At 37.3% G+C, this 15,429-nt stretch overlaps 3 protein-coding genes across 3 annotated transcripts; 2 read left to right on the plus strand and 1 right to left on the minus strand.

Moving 5' to 3' along the window:
* Nucleotides 1–7,363: 7,363 nt before the first annotated feature.
* On the minus strand, nucleotides 7,364–9,276 carry LOC133533965 (uncharacterized). The gene is made up of 2 exons (XM_061873055.1): nucleotides 9,267–9,276; nucleotides 7,364–9,051 (listed from the first exon to the last, which is right to left on the minus strand). Exons 1-2 carry the CDS (start codon nucleotides 9,274–9,276, stop codon nucleotides 7,364–7,366), a joined length of 1,698 nt encoding a protein of 565 aa, XP_061729039.1.
* Nucleotides 9,277–11,406: 2,130 nt separating this feature from the next.
* On the plus strand, nucleotides 11,407–13,526 carry LOC133533991 (tyrosine-protein phosphatase non-receptor type 1-like). The gene has a single exon (XM_061873080.1). It carries the CDS (start codon nucleotides 12,474–12,476, stop codon nucleotides 13,080–13,082), a length of 609 nt encoding a protein of 202 aa, XP_061729064.1. The 5' UTR covers nucleotides 11,407–12,473; the 3' UTR covers nucleotides 13,083–13,526.
* A 44-nt stretch (nucleotides 13,527–13,570) lies between these two features.
* Nucleotides 13,571–15,321, plus strand: LOC133533989 (tyrosine-protein phosphatase non-receptor type 9-like). The gene has a single exon (XM_061873078.1). The coding sequence runs from the start codon at nucleotides 13,766–13,768 to the stop codon at nucleotides 14,714–14,716; it is 951 nt and encodes a 316-aa protein (XP_061729062.1). The 5' UTR covers nucleotides 13,571–13,765; the 3' UTR covers nucleotides 14,717–15,321.
* Nucleotides 15,322–15,429: the final 108 nt, after the last annotated feature.

Below are 15,429 nucleotides of genomic sequence, written 5' to 3' on the forward strand. Positions count from 1 at the left end.
CTACCAGAAGAAACTGTACGATATTCCATTCGATTGCTGACTCTGACTGTGACGATATTCTTGATAGAATATTTAACAATTCTGAAGATAAAGCTTTTCAGCACATACTAAAACTCAAGAATAACGACGGAAAAACGTGTCTCCATAAAGTCGTAAGATCCCGAAGTGGAAGTGTGAGGAAGAATGTATACATTCTTATTTGTTGTTTTCAGTCCAAAAAATAAAAGTATTTTTGTAGAATTTTATTAGGAAAATTCCAGTGAAGTACCTAAACCTCACCTAGATTTCCTAATTTACATTACATGTAAAACATATGTTATTTTTTCACGTCTAGTAATAAACGCTTATCAGGAGGTCGTTTCCTGAAAGCTGTTCAAATTTTACAACTTTTTAAGTAAATTCCTGAGTAAAAGCATTTATATTAGTCATTTAATTATTTTAATGTACGCCACAAGCTGATGTAAACGCGAGGTACGATTAAAATAAAAAATGACGAAATTGTCACTTTATGTTGTCAACAAAATGAGCCTAGACTTATGTCATTTCAAGAATTAGATGAACACTAGACCCTTTGTTACGAAATGTCATTAACATCGTAAAGATTAATAGCTGTAATTCATAGAACTGTAGGCAAAATAATTTAAAGCATGTCGCACTCTTACAGCGAAGAAATTACAAGATATTTATAATTATAACGCTTATCAATATTTATTCGCCGTAAACATCAAGAAATCCACTAGTGGATGTAGAGTGTGCAGTAAAAAAATATTTTTATCTTAAAGACGTCATGCAAAAGCATACAAATTAAGGTAAAAGGTGTAGCTTAATGTAATTGAGGTTTTTGCGTCATCAATAGTGTAATTGATTGGAAATAATGCGTCACTTAATATGCTCTTTAATAAACAATGCTCCCATGAACGACCCAATTAAGGGTATGAATGGTCGCTTATCTTGATATTATTTTATAGCCATTTATTATTAACTAATCAAAGGGAATTTTTATGTATATTATTTGCGTCATCAAAACAATGATCTAATTAACTCACATGGGCCGATGCACTAATTTGGTTATGGAAAAAATATACGAATAATTGTTCTCTTTTGTTAATTTTTTCCAAATGATTTTAATCGAGCGCAATAGCTGGACAATAGCTTTATTCGTCATGTAGACATCTGACACTGGTCCCGAAAACAGACGACCTAACAGTCAATTTTTTCCTGGAAATAAAACATCCATATCATATGTTTGGTTACGTATTTTCTTTTTATTGATAACTGGCTAAAAACTGCCTTTTCATTACTTTTAATAACATACCTCTGAATGCATAAAAAATAAAATTATGTATTCACTTTCTTTAAAGTTCGAGGTGTTCTAACATAATGCATTGTTTTAATAATATAACAATGACGTCAGTTGGCTTAGGTTATTTAGGTCACATTGACATTGGCTCCCAAATCCAGACTGTTTTTTGTTCTTTTATTCTTGGGAGCAAAATAAATTTATGTATGGTAAAAAATATCTTGTTAGTTGAACAAAAATGAGCTTTATTTTGTAACGTAAAGGACTTTACATTGCCTACTAGTTTGATTCATTCGACTACAGTTAACAAATACTTTCTGTATCGCAATCTTGATTTATTACCTCGGTGACTGTAACCCGACCCAAGTAGCACAAAACTGCATTATAAGGTGTCACAAACTGTTCACGTCGGTAACTTTAACATTTATATAGAGTTATAATATGACATCCCAACTGCAATAGCTGAAAATTAAGCTATCGTCTGTATAATAACGTTATTATGCATCACCACTGCACAACTGTAATGCTGCAAGCGTTAATATCGGAAAACAGTTCTATATTATACAGCTTTTAGCAATTAATGGAACTGAGAGCTGAAATGTGGAACTGTAAGCTGTATTGGCGCATTTTTGTGGGCTTTAACTAAGCTATATTCTGAATAAGACGCCACAAGTGTACCCTTAGACGCTTGCATTTTAAGAAAGAACATGTGAACTACTATATTGCAATCAGTTATTCAGTGATATCAATTAACAATGATATAATGCGCCTGGCTGCATATAGTGGAACTTTAGTAGTGTTAATCAGCTTATTCCATGCAATCCTATAATAACACTTATAAAGCCCCCATGATCGCTTTGGATGAATTCATATACTTCTGAATTACAGCAAACTGCTGGTTATTAGATCACATGTGGCTTGTGAACCCAATTGGAGCTGAATACTTGTACCAGCGTGGGCTATTAATCTGCTAATGTAGTTAAATAAGATCTTATAGACTACATTTTTATCGCCTCATAGTTATTTATTAGTTACTCGCCACCAGCGTGGCGACATTGTGATCTGGAAACAGAAAAGGAAAACTGGCGGAATACGCCGAAAAATTAATAGAGATTTTTTGAAATCCCTAAAACTCATACGGAGAGTTTAATAGTTCATTGCTAACTGTGCCACTATTTGCGTACAATGCGGCCCACAATTATGCTATATACAAATCTATAACTGATTTGTTTGACACAAGATCTCGCCGTGTCAGCTCTTTGCTGACTTATGTACTACGAGTGGACACTTAGACAGCCCAGTACTAGTCAATGTACCTCGAGTGAACACTGAAATAGCTTCTACCATTTTATCGTGGTTAATACGGTACACATTAGTGATCTGCCATTTTTTTAGATTAGTGATCTGCCATTTTTTTAGATTTCAATGTTATATATTATTCATTTATCCTAATTAAGTCAACGAAAACGACACCGGATTTGTGTAGGAAACCGGATGATTTTATGAGTAACAGCTTATCGTCAATTTATACGAGTATTATGAATAAAAAAGTATTCTTTGTTCATAACATCGACTTATTTAATACTAAAATTTTCAAGTAAACAGTGATATTTTGGGGGCGCGTGTAAAATTTATCTACATTCATATAGTATTTTACAATAAAATTTCTTTCCCATTTCAAAATTCACACACATGTGAAAAAAATCAATGTTGTACTTAGGTACCAAAACTAACGTTTACACCTTCATTGCACCTTCTTTATAAACATCACGTCACGAAATAGTTCATGCTAACAAATATAAGAAAATAATAAAGGAGTGGAGCAATAAATATTCACAATCGTCCCAATTATGTATTCTCAACTCCTTAGAAGCGTTAAATCAATCCTTTTAAGTACTTTGTGCTGAAAAAAGGGCAACAGGGACTCTATTAATCAGCCATTAAGCTGTAAATAGGTAACACGTGATCCACTAATCAGTCAATGTTCAGCTCTTAGGGTGACTGTTACCTTTAGTAATGCTGATATAATGCTGATATAGTGCAATATTTCCAATTATTCAGCTGACAGCTGATTAATTTGTGCCCAAAATAGAGTTATATCAGCACTTACAGCGCCTCTAACAATCTTATTCAGCTGGTTTATACAGCTAAGAGTTCTGTTCTGGACAATAATTCAGCTACTATACAGCAGGTCTGTGCTACTTGGGGACGACCTATAAGCCACAGAGTACCTATAAGTTCCTTATTTCGTTGTGAAGTCTTATTACGGTCATACGTACATCATCAGGATGTATTCCCCTGAAGATAGACTAGAGCTTGCGAGAGAAGTCCTTAAACTTCAGGAGAAACTTAACCGTTTGAGGCTTAAAAATCCTCAAACGGAAGAAGCTAAGCAACTAAACAACAAAGAGATCCAGATAGCAAAACAACAATATGAAAATAAGAAGTACGAGTTGGTCATAATGTGTTCACGGGAGCGGTTTGTTGAGGATTTAGTGCAAATGGCCCTCTTATAATTAGGTAAGTGCTCCTGCTCTGTTTTTATCAATCACACCTGGACTAAAAATTTAACAATAACATCCTTTGTTTACTTTGCGATATTAAGTTGATTCCTATTACCTAGAAAGCTGCAGTAAGGTCAGTCTAGGGTTAAAAGCATCGTCCTACTTAAAAACTTAGTGCGTAAATAGTTGAACTAGTTAATTTAATTTGGAGTAATTAATCCATTTGAGAGTTAACAATAAAGATAACGGGCGAGGAATACCCTGTTTATGTAGAACAATTAAAATCATTGAACCGCAGGTGGCTATTTAATTTATGCTAATGGTCGGACATGTGCGTAGGATTTTACAAGGGTATATAAAGGTTTTTTACTACCAAACAAAGTTAGTTTACAAACAACTACCTAGGAAGGAACAGTTTTTTATCAGTTAATGTGCATAGTTTTTTCTTTCTGATAGAATACGCTCGTCACAAAAGTCCTGCACCCCAAACATGAATACCAACGACTTTTTCCACTTTATGGACCAACCAAATCTACAGACTCGTATAGAAGAGGAATTTAATTCAATAATTTCGGAGCAAAGAGAGGAGCAGAATGGCTGTCTTCCATTGGTGCATTACCTTCGTCGTGAGAAGCTCAATAATGAAGCAAACCTGAAAGCGAGCTTCGTTGACAGTTACGATACCCACCGAAAATTCTTGTGCATAAAAAATCCATATGTGAAAGACCGTGACGTGTTTTGGCAAGCAGTGTGGGACAACAAAGTCCAAATAATAGTGATGACGTGCCAGTTAATTGATAACACCTATCAATATTGGTCTCCAAAAGAACGTTATACTTTAGTGAGTAAGAAATTTAGGGTTAAGACTTGGAAGATTATAATCTTTCCTTACTACACTTTAATTGTCTTAAGTTTAAATCAAACAGGACCTAAGTACAAGCGGAGCCGTCCAATTTTTCACTATCAATATACCGCTTGGCCCAGAGAAAAATTTAGTCATCAACCAGACGCCTTTGTAGAGTTTTATAACTTTGTTAATCACATGTATGCCAAGTTAAAGAAGCAAGTAGCTGATAAGACATTTATTCCCCCTATGCTGGTGCATTGTATCGAGGGTGTTGGCAGTTCCGATGTATTTTGTGCGTTAGATATGTGTGTCAACCAATTAGAAGCTACAGGAATCGTGTCATTGCCACATACCCTCGAAAAAATGCGACAGCAAAAATTTGGGTCCTTTTGCCGCTCAGATCTCTATGTATTATCCTATCAATTACTTAAAGCATATCTTGATAACAATTAGTCGATCGGGCTCGAATGTAAGTTTTGCCTGTTCAATATTTTATAGCTTATTTGACTGATTATAAAGTTTACAGTGTGAACAAGGTTGTACCAAGGGTCCTTTTCGAAATTAAAGCCGTTTGAACTTTAAACAACTATAATTATCTCCCAAACAAGTCTCACAAACAAGATATAAAAATACACGCTTGATGTTCTAAGGCAAACAGTCGTTAGCTAGTTTGAGCAGGTGACAGCGCCATCTCTCGGTGCATTTGGAAACTAACCACCACGATATGTGTGATTAAAGTTATGAATTGGACATACCGCCCACCAAGGACCGAATGTCCTTTCTGACTGTCTACCATTGTAACATTAGCTATTCTATGCTTAAATTAAACTACATATTCACTGTTAGATACAACTAGCAGCTATTACATCTATGACAAAGGTTTATCTCTCTAATAGTCTTACTATTGCATTGCACACTTATTCACTTACTGGTAATACACAAATTTTAGAAGTGGGGCGTTTTATCACGGAGTTCTTACATTTCAAAGATACCACTCTCGTTAATCCATCTGAGCCAGGATATTTAGTGAGGATTTTACCAAAAAGCCACTTACTAGGAGGTAAATCGTCTTCCTTCACCAAAACTATGTTCCCGATTTCCGGTTCAGGGGTCTTGAAGGCCCACTTGTAACGATGCATGAGATGGGTAAGATATTCATTCGACCATCGTCTCCAGAAATTCTGTAACATTTCTTGAGTGATCTGCCATCTTTTTAAAGTACTTAGATTACAGTTCTCATAATTTGCCTCAGGGATCGTCACAAGTGGTTCTCCTACCAAGAAGTGACCTGGGGTTAAAGGAACGGCCTCTGTTGGATCATTGCTCAACATGGACAAGGGACGCGAGTTCAGACATGCCTCTATTTGGCTGAGCAGAGTGCTCATCTCTTCATATGTCAGAGTAGCTTCGCCAATTACGCGTTTGACGTGATATTTGACCGATTTTATGCCTGCTTCCCATAGCCCGCCAAAATTAGGTGCGCGGGGAGGGATAAAATGCCAATTAGTGCCACGAACAGCTAGGCTGTCTGCCACTTCTTTGGTCATTGTCGACTTCCCCGCATCGAACAACTCTTTGAGCTCCTTTGAAGCGCCTATAAAATTAGTTCCGTTGTCACTATACAGGTTGGCACAGTGACCGCGTCTAGCAACGAAGCGTTTAAACGCTTCTAAAAAACCTCTGGAGGTAAGATCGCTCACCACTTCAATATGCACGGCTTTTGTAACCATGCATACGAATAAACTTATATAACCCTTGAAAGCCTTATGACCTCTGCCTTTAGAGGTTCTCAGCATTATGGGCCCCGCATAATCTACACCACTATTTAAAAATGCTCTCGCGGGTGTAACTCTAACGGCCGGTAGAGTGCCCATAAGTTGATTCTGCAGTTTAGCCTTGTGCCGCACACAAATCACACATTTGCGCACACGATGTTTCACCAGATTATTGACTCCGATAATCCAGTATGCTGATCGGATAAAGTTTAGCATCAATTTTGCATCACCGTGTAACGTTTTCCTGTGAGCGTCGTCAACTATCAAATCAGAAAGGTGTGATCTGTGTGGCAAGATTATGGGTTCCTTAAATCCTTGAGGTTCTTGTGAGTTAGTGATTCGTCCATTCACTCTAAGTAATCCCTGCTTATCGATGAAAGGGTTTAAGCTGAGTAGTTTGGACGATTTGGATGTGACCTGTCCGTATGTATGTATTTCTTTTATTTCAGCTTCAAATTCAGCAACCTGACTTATTTTAATGCAAGTCATTAACGCTTCATCGAGTTCCCATTTATTTAAATGCTTAAGCTCTTGACCTTTATTAATTATTTCTTTTTTCGTGACGAACCTCCTGCAAAATGCTATCACTCTAATCAGCCTTTGCAGCGAAGAATATTTGTCCAATATCGGCACTGCGATCTCACTCGTAGCAATGTGAACTCTTAAAGATTGCTCTTGATTGGTCTCGTTGTTCTTTAACCTGTTGTATGCTATGTCCTTATTCCATAGAAACTTCGGACCGAACTTCCACAGCCCTAATTCTGCAAGCTCCGATGGCTGAACTCCTCGCGAAGCACAATCAGCTGGATTGTCCTTCGTGGAGACATGAAACCATTGCGAGGATTCCAATTTGGAATGGATTTCAGAAATTCGGTTCGCTACGAACGTTTTCCAGTTACTTGGATGTTTATTTAGCCATGCTAATACTACTGAGGAATCAGTCCAAGCTCTTATATCGGTCCCTGGGAATATTCAAAACCCCAGCTACCTCAACCAACAGCTTAGTCAGCAGGGCAGCACCACAGAGCTCCAAACGTGGAATGCTGACTTGCCGAACGGGTGACACTCTGGTTTTAGCGCTAACTAGGACGACATGGACGTCTGAATTTGCGTTTATAACGCGCAAATAAACAACCGCAGAATAGGCGACATTGGATGCGTCCGAGAAGCCATGCAATTCGGTGACGACGTCATCTGCCTTTGTGAACATCCACCGCGGAATACTGAAGTTAGTAAGTTGAGCCAGTTCATTGCGGTAAGTATACCAATCTTCTAAGATGCTTGATGGTGGTTCCTCATCCCATTCTGTCCCTGCTATCCACAATCGCTGAATGAATATCTTAGCTTTTATTACGCACGGAGCTATCCACCCCAGGGGGTCGAATAACCGCGAAACGTCGGATATAATTTTTCTTTTTGTTACAGGTGCTGACAACGGAGGCAGCTTCACCGAGTATTGAAATTCATCGCGACTTCTATTCCAGGTGAGTCCTAATATCTTTACTATGTTGTCCTGTTTAAATTCTAAAGCTTTGTCCTGCTTGTTATTTTCTCCATTTCCTGAGTCATCTATTATCTGTAGTAATTCATCTTTGTTACTTGACCACTTTTGTAGAATGAATCCACCTTTCTTTAATAGTTCCTTCATCTCCTGATATAATCTTGTACCCTCCTCTATGGTCTCGCACCCGGTCATCAGATCATCCATATAAAACTCCCTTGCGACTTTCTCTGATGCCATTGGGTACTCTTCTTTATGATCTGTGGCGACTTGATTTAAACTTCTGACTGCTAAATAAGGCGCTGAAGCTGTGCCGAACGTGACAGTAAGTAACTTGTAGTCCCGTATATCATTTTCCGGCGAACTTCTCCACACTATGCGTTGAAAATCGCAATCTTCTTCTGCTACTCTCACCATTCGGTACATCTTAACGATGTCAGCAATTAAACATACTGGATGTTTCCTCCAACTCATGATCAAATGTCGCAGGTCTGGCTGCAGTGTAGGCCCAACCATCAAGTTGTCATTCAATGACACGCCGTCTTCATTTTTGCAGGACGCATCGAATACCACCCTGACCTTTGTGGTTATCTTATCCTCTCTGACGACTGCATGATGTGGCAGGTAAGCTGATCTTTGTTTACTAATCTCTTGATTTGGTACAGGCACCATATGACCTAACTGTAAGTATTCATTTATCACTTCCGTATATCTCTCCTTTAGTACCTTATCTTTTGTGAACTTTCTTTCTAATGCTTTTAACCTTTTTATTGCTATCTCACGAGAGTTCCCATTGTTCCAGGTCGACTCCTCATCGCGAAATGGCAACTTCACGACGTACCTTCCAGTTTCATCTCTACGCGTCGTGGCTGAGAACAAGTCTTCACACCTCTGTTCTTCTTTTGTTAAAATCTGTGAACTTAATAAAGGCTCATTTTCCAATTCCCAAAATCTTTTTATTATTTCATTGTCCTCCACCTGTGTATGGAAAACGGATATTTGATTATCTACTCCCGCGGCGCGCACTGTTCCAGACACTATCCAGCCAAAGGCAGTACACTGAGCTACTGGGGACCCGGCTGGTCCTTTCAATAAACCTTCCCTCAAAATCTGGCTATAAACTTCTGCACTCAGTAAAAGGTCTATTTTATTGGGCGTATCAAAGTTTTTATCCGCCAAACACAAGTCTTTTAATTGTACCCAATCCGGAACCGACACTTGCCTCTCGGGAAGTAAAGAGGTAATTTTTGTCAAAACAAAACACTTTACCTCTATTTTAAAGTTCGGATCCGTTAATGACTGGAGTTTTAAAGTTACGGTTGCTTTTGACCTAACTGACCTTGGATCATCTCCTAATCCCGAAATTGTAGGGTTGGCAGATGTTTTCTGCAATCCCAACCCTTGAACTGTGGCCTCTGTTACAAAAGAGGCCTGTGAACACTGATCTAACAAAGCTCTGAATGGCCGATACTGACCTGTTTTGGACTCAACGTTCACGATTGCCGTGGGTAACAAAACTCGATTTTTTACCTGACCTTTCGCAAAACAAGTCACTACCGGCGTAGTCTCCTCTGAAGCCTGAATGGAGCCTCCATCTGAGGGCCCGTTAGTTGCCCTTCCAACTGATTGATCTGAACTACCTGAATTACCCGTTGGAACACCCTTTGGATGAAGTAAGGAATGGTGTTTTTTCTGACATACTCTGCAACTGGTGGCTTTTTGGCAAAATCTAACACCGTGATTACTACCTAAGCAGTTATAACAAATTCTATTATTGGTTACGAACTCGTGCCTCTTCTCATATTCCTGGTTAGCAAATTTCTTACAAAAGCATAATTTATGGTCCTCACCACAAAATTCACAACTTAATTTTACTATGGTGGTCGCATGCAAGACCTTTGTGTGACCTTTATTATTGGTAGCCTTTGAACTGAATGGTGTTGCCTTGTATACATTTTTCGGTTCAATGAATTCCAAAGCTCGATATCTATTAGTTAAAAACGTTTGAAATTCTTTAAACGTCGGCAACGCATCCGCCGACACATTAGTTGCAACATTCAGCTCCCACTGTTTTCTGGATTCGGCATCCAATTTTAGTGAAAGTAAATGAATCACAATTAGGTCCCAAGACGATACATCTATACCCAAATTTTGTAATGCGTTCAAACAATCGGAAGACGTGTCCCATCAACTCTTTTAAGCAACCTGCTGACTCAGTCGTAATATTCCGTTGACTAAGCAGACGTTTCAAAATGCAATTCGAAATATATTTTTTATTGCTATAGCGTTCCTCCAATTGTTTCCAACATTGCGCGTAATTTGCGTCCGACACAGGTGTGTGCCGAATCAATTGCTCAGCTTCCCCGGCCAAATAACCCTTAAGATATTGCAGCCTTTGTACATTATCTAACTCCGTGTTATTGTGTATCAATGACACAAACAAATCCCGAAAAGTGGGCCACTCTGTATATTTCCCTGAAAATGTGGGAATGCTAATCTTAGGTAATTTGACCAAAGAAGACCTTTTATTTACATTTTCATTTGCACTCACATTTATCTTACTTACATTAGACTGGAACTTAGTTAAAATGCATTTCAAATCACACTTGTATGTCATATACTGATCTTCTGTTGATTCATACATATCGTCGGTTGTATACTTCAAAGTACTTAGTAACGAAGCATCAGCTGTATGCAGTAGCTCTTTATGACCCTGCCTAAAATCATTCCACAGCTGTTCCAATGCCTCGAGCTTACTTTCAACATAATATTCAGTTATACGCTCCTTAGGGGACTTTTTAAAATTACTTCTCGCCTTAGTTATACGAGTTGACAAATCAATTTGAAAATTTACCAAAGATTCCATGTTGAAACAAACTAAATAAATCTATAAAATCTCCAACGTTTCTAAATTATAATTACAAGAACTATTTCATGCACAAACTAAATTAATTTAACACAAGTGTAAACTTGACACTTAGAAAATTCAAATTCTTCTCGAAGTAAAATTTGTAAAAAATTACAAGTGTTTAAAATATCGGCCTAAATCCGACATGGATTCCCCGTACCTTCGTTTTTTTACTAAATATTCTAAGTCCTTAAACTAATGAAGCTAAATATTACAAGTTAATTTTTATTCTAAATCTGCACCAAGTCCAGCACTCCTTAGTTATAAGGTTGAAAATGTCTAACTTTCTTGATGAACTTCCACTGATCTTTAAAGTTTTGAACTTCTTTGAAATAAGGTTGAATTTCGCGTACTCAATAATATAAATGTACTCACGGTTTGCACTTTTCACTTAAATCAACTTTCCACCTTGATCTGTTGTGACGCGCTGCTTACGCCCCTCTCCGCTGTCCTCCTCTCCTGGCAACACACCTCCTAGTGTATTCAGCTTGGCTCTCGCTAGATGGCGCCACCGTCGCTCTGCCAGCCAAATCGATCCCTCCGAACAGCAATCCACTGCTACTATGGGTCGATGCGAAGAGTAGCTCTGCTCACACGCACTGCACTACAAACACCGTATCCGGTTCGAAGGACCATGAACAAGGTTGTACCAAGGGTCCTTTTCGAAATTAAAGCCGTTTGAACTTTAAACAACTATAATTATCTCCCAAACAAGTCTCACAAACAAGATATAAAAATACACGCTTGATGTTCTAAGGCAAACAGTCGTTAGCTAGTTTGAGCAGGTGACAGCGCCATCTCTCGGTGCATTTGGAAACTAACCACCACGATATGTGTGATTAAAGTTATGAATTGGACACAGTGTATGTTTGAGTTTAAAGTAATTATGAGATATAAATGAGCTACTTTTCTTATGAACTATGAGCCAGTGTTGTAATTAAGAGCAATATTCTAATTGCTATTAAAATGTAAGTATAATTTAAATAAAGTTTACATAATCTTAACTCAAGTGTATTTCCAAGAAATCTGTGCTTTCTGCGATAAGTGTCATTTAAAATAAACAAGTTTTATGGTTTTGTTATTGATGATCCGGACTTGGAGTTCACAATACATATAAAAGATAGGTTATCACTTAATTATTCCATTAAATGAGCTTATCAGCAGTAATTCACGGAACGGGAGTGTCATCCCTTGACTTTAATTGAATATAAGCGCCAGTTGATAGATACTTATCTAAAGTCATCCTCGAGACTTCATTACGTACAGTCGCATTATTAAAAAATTAAAAATGCATTTACAACTCAAAGTGAGTGACCAAAAATTAGCTGCAGTGAGTGAAGCACGAATTTAGAAGCAGAAGAAATCAAAACAATTACTTAGAAGCTGTCAAGTCGGAGCATAATTACATCGTATCACAGCGAATAATTGGATCGTTTGAGTACTTTTCAAGGGCAAAAAATTAAAAAAAAAAACCGTTACTTCGACGTCGCCTGCTTGGACAGATCTCGAGTGAGGATTACGCCTAAAGAAGCTGATACTGACTACATACATGCTAATTATGTTGATCATTGTGGAAGACCAAACAAGTATGTGGCGACTCAGGGACCTCTGAAAGAAACAGTTAATCAATTTTGGCAGATGGTCTGGGAGCAGAATTCTCGGATTATTGTCATGCTAACGAAACTCCAAGAAAATGGGAAAGAAAAATGTGCTCAATACTGGACTGCATTTGGTAGCAAACAAAATATTTTTGTAACCAATGAGTTTTCAATCAAAACATTGAAAGAGACCAAAAACAATTCAGGATACACTAGGTCACTATTTGAAGTTTTCAATTCCACTACCGAAGAAAGCAGACTGATACTACATTATCAATATGTAGATTGGCCAGAGTATGGAGCACCTACCAACACCAAATCGTTTACAAACCTTATTTGGGATGTAAATGACCAATATCGGAGCACTTTAATCAACGAAGTGAATAGACTAACACCTGGACCTATTATTGTTCACTGTAGTGCTGGAGTCGGAAGAACAGGAACTTTTTGCGCTATAGACTCTTGTATCTATCAACTAGCAAAGACTAAAGAAGTCTCAGTACCGAAAATTGTAATGCAGATACGCGAACAGCGGTGTTTAAGTGTTATAGCTGTAGAACAATATGTATTTATTTACACTGTGTTACATGAGTTTTTGCAGTTATTTGATACGTCCGCTGAAATGAGACAATTCTTTTGTGAGCCTTGACTGATGTACTTTACACGTTTGTATTAATTATTTCATAAAGTTTATAAAGTAATTAAATTATGAAGTGTGACTCTGAAATAAAAACTGGTCCAATATTGTACTTAGAAGTAATATCGTACTTGTAAATAGAATGTAAGTCTTAATTGATTAAAATTTTTTACATTTTATTTGATAGTTTTAATAACTTTTACACAAATCTGTATTTAAATTGACACTTGTAGAGTCGATGACTGTTTAAATTTTGCGTGGGCAGAAAACGGATGTCCTTTGGTTAGCCAGTACCCAAAGTTCTTATCAATGAAAACTGAGGGAAACCAACTCGTAACTGTGAATCAGAATGAGTACTCCTGATTGAGAAATAACATGAATATTGTAATTGCTAATTGCTCTCGACAAAAATGCAGTCATAACTATATTACCAATAAATCAGGACCTATGTTAAGATAAACAAGTTTTATAGTTTTGTTACTGATGATCCGAGTAGAGGGTTCAACTTTGAATAGACAAAAGATTATCACTAAATAAATTTATTAGGCATTTTTTAATGATTCACGGGTAGGAAATATCATCCTGTGGGAGGTAACATCCTGTGATTCAAAGTGATATAAACGAAAGCTGATAAATACTTGTCTATTGTCATCCCCAACACTTCAGTACGTAGTCGCATTGTTCGAATATTTAAAATGAATTTAAAATTAATTATGTTTTCCCAAAAATTAACTACACTGAGTGAAGAAGAATTTAGAAGAAAAAGATATCAAGCTGGTTATTTAAACACAATCCGATTCGAGCATTACCTCATCACGTCACAGCCGCAGATTGGATCGTTTGAGCACTTTTCGAAGCAAGAAAACGAAAAGAAAAATCGTTATCCTGACATCATCTGCTGGGACGCTTCACGTGTGAAGATAACTCAAAAGAACTGTGATACTGACTACATTCACGCCAATTTCGTGGACCATTATGAAACATCGAGGAAGTTTATAATAGCAACACAGGGGCCTCTAAAAGAAACAATTGATCAGTTTTGGCAAATGGCATGGGAGCAAAACTCCCGTATAATTATCATGCTGACAAAATTTCAAGTTGCCGGAGAAGAAAAATGTGCTAAATACTGGAACGCGGACAACCCACAAGTGAAGTTTCAAGCAGGTGAGCTGTCAATCAAAATAGTAGATGTCACACAAAGTTCGGATTACATCACAACGATATTTGAAGTTTTTAATTGCACCACCGAGGAAAGCAGGCTGATTATGCATTATCAGTACTTAGACTGGCCAGATCAAAAAGTACCTCCTAAATGCGAATCATTGATGAAGCTCATTATAGATATGACTGAAGAGCATCAGAAGATTTTAAGAAAAGCAACAAATGCACCCACTGGACCTGTTATTGTTCACTGTAGTGCTGGGATTGGAAGAACAGGATCGTTTTGTGCTACAAACTTATGTATAACTCAATTAGCAAAAACCGGAAAAATCTCAGTACCCGAAATAGTAATGCAAGTACGAAAACAAAGACGTTCAAGTGTTTTCGCTGTAGAACAATATGTATTTATTTACACTGTGCTATATGAGTTTTTGCGGCTGTTTGACATGTATCCAGAGGTGAAACAACTTTTTTGTGAGTCTTGACTGATGTATTTTGCACATTTGCACTAATTATGAGCTAATATTTTATATAAAAGTAATATAATCGTTGTTAAAATGTAATCGTAATTGATTAAAATTATTAAAGGAATTGACACTGTAATTTTTGTGAAATAAAATGATGCGCATACCCCTCGTTTTATTTCAAACTATCAGCTTAGCAACCAAATGAAAAGAATACTCATATTGTATTGCCATTCTTAGGCAAAGAATAGATCAAAGATGGCCTAAATTCTGAACTTTTCATTGTTAAGCCGATCTCACTACCAGATAAGGGTCATATAAAAAGAAAATTATGTAACAGTTTTCAGTACTTCAGTCTTGTCTTTCTTTTGTTTAAGACCTATAACTTTCTTCTAAAAAATGGATCCTGCTACTATTGCAAATATTTTTAGAAAAGTATCGTCAACTGGCACTAATATATTCCATGAAATTGCTGCTGAAGGCTCTATTATACTTTTGGAACGAGTAAGTCAGTTTATAATGCCCTCAAACAAAATTCTTCTGCAAGAAAATAACTACAGTGGACAGCAATGTGTTCATATCGTCGCCTACCTCCATACAGGGCAACTTGCAATAGATCTTATGGAAAAACTTTTAAGTTTGGGCGCTAATATCAACGCCAAGAATCGAACTGGTAATTCGGTTCTTCACCAGGCTGTTTATAGTGAAAGCTACGAACTTGTTACGTGGTTGTG

The sequence above is a fragment of the Cydia pomonella genome, unplaced genomic scaffold, assembly GCF_033807575.1.
Source record: "Cydia pomonella isolate Wapato2018A unplaced genomic scaffold, ilCydPomo1 PGA_scaffold_30, whole genome shotgun sequence".
In the NCBI taxonomy this organism is placed as follows: Eukaryota; Metazoa; Arthropoda; class Insecta; order Lepidoptera; family Tortricidae; genus Cydia; species Cydia pomonella.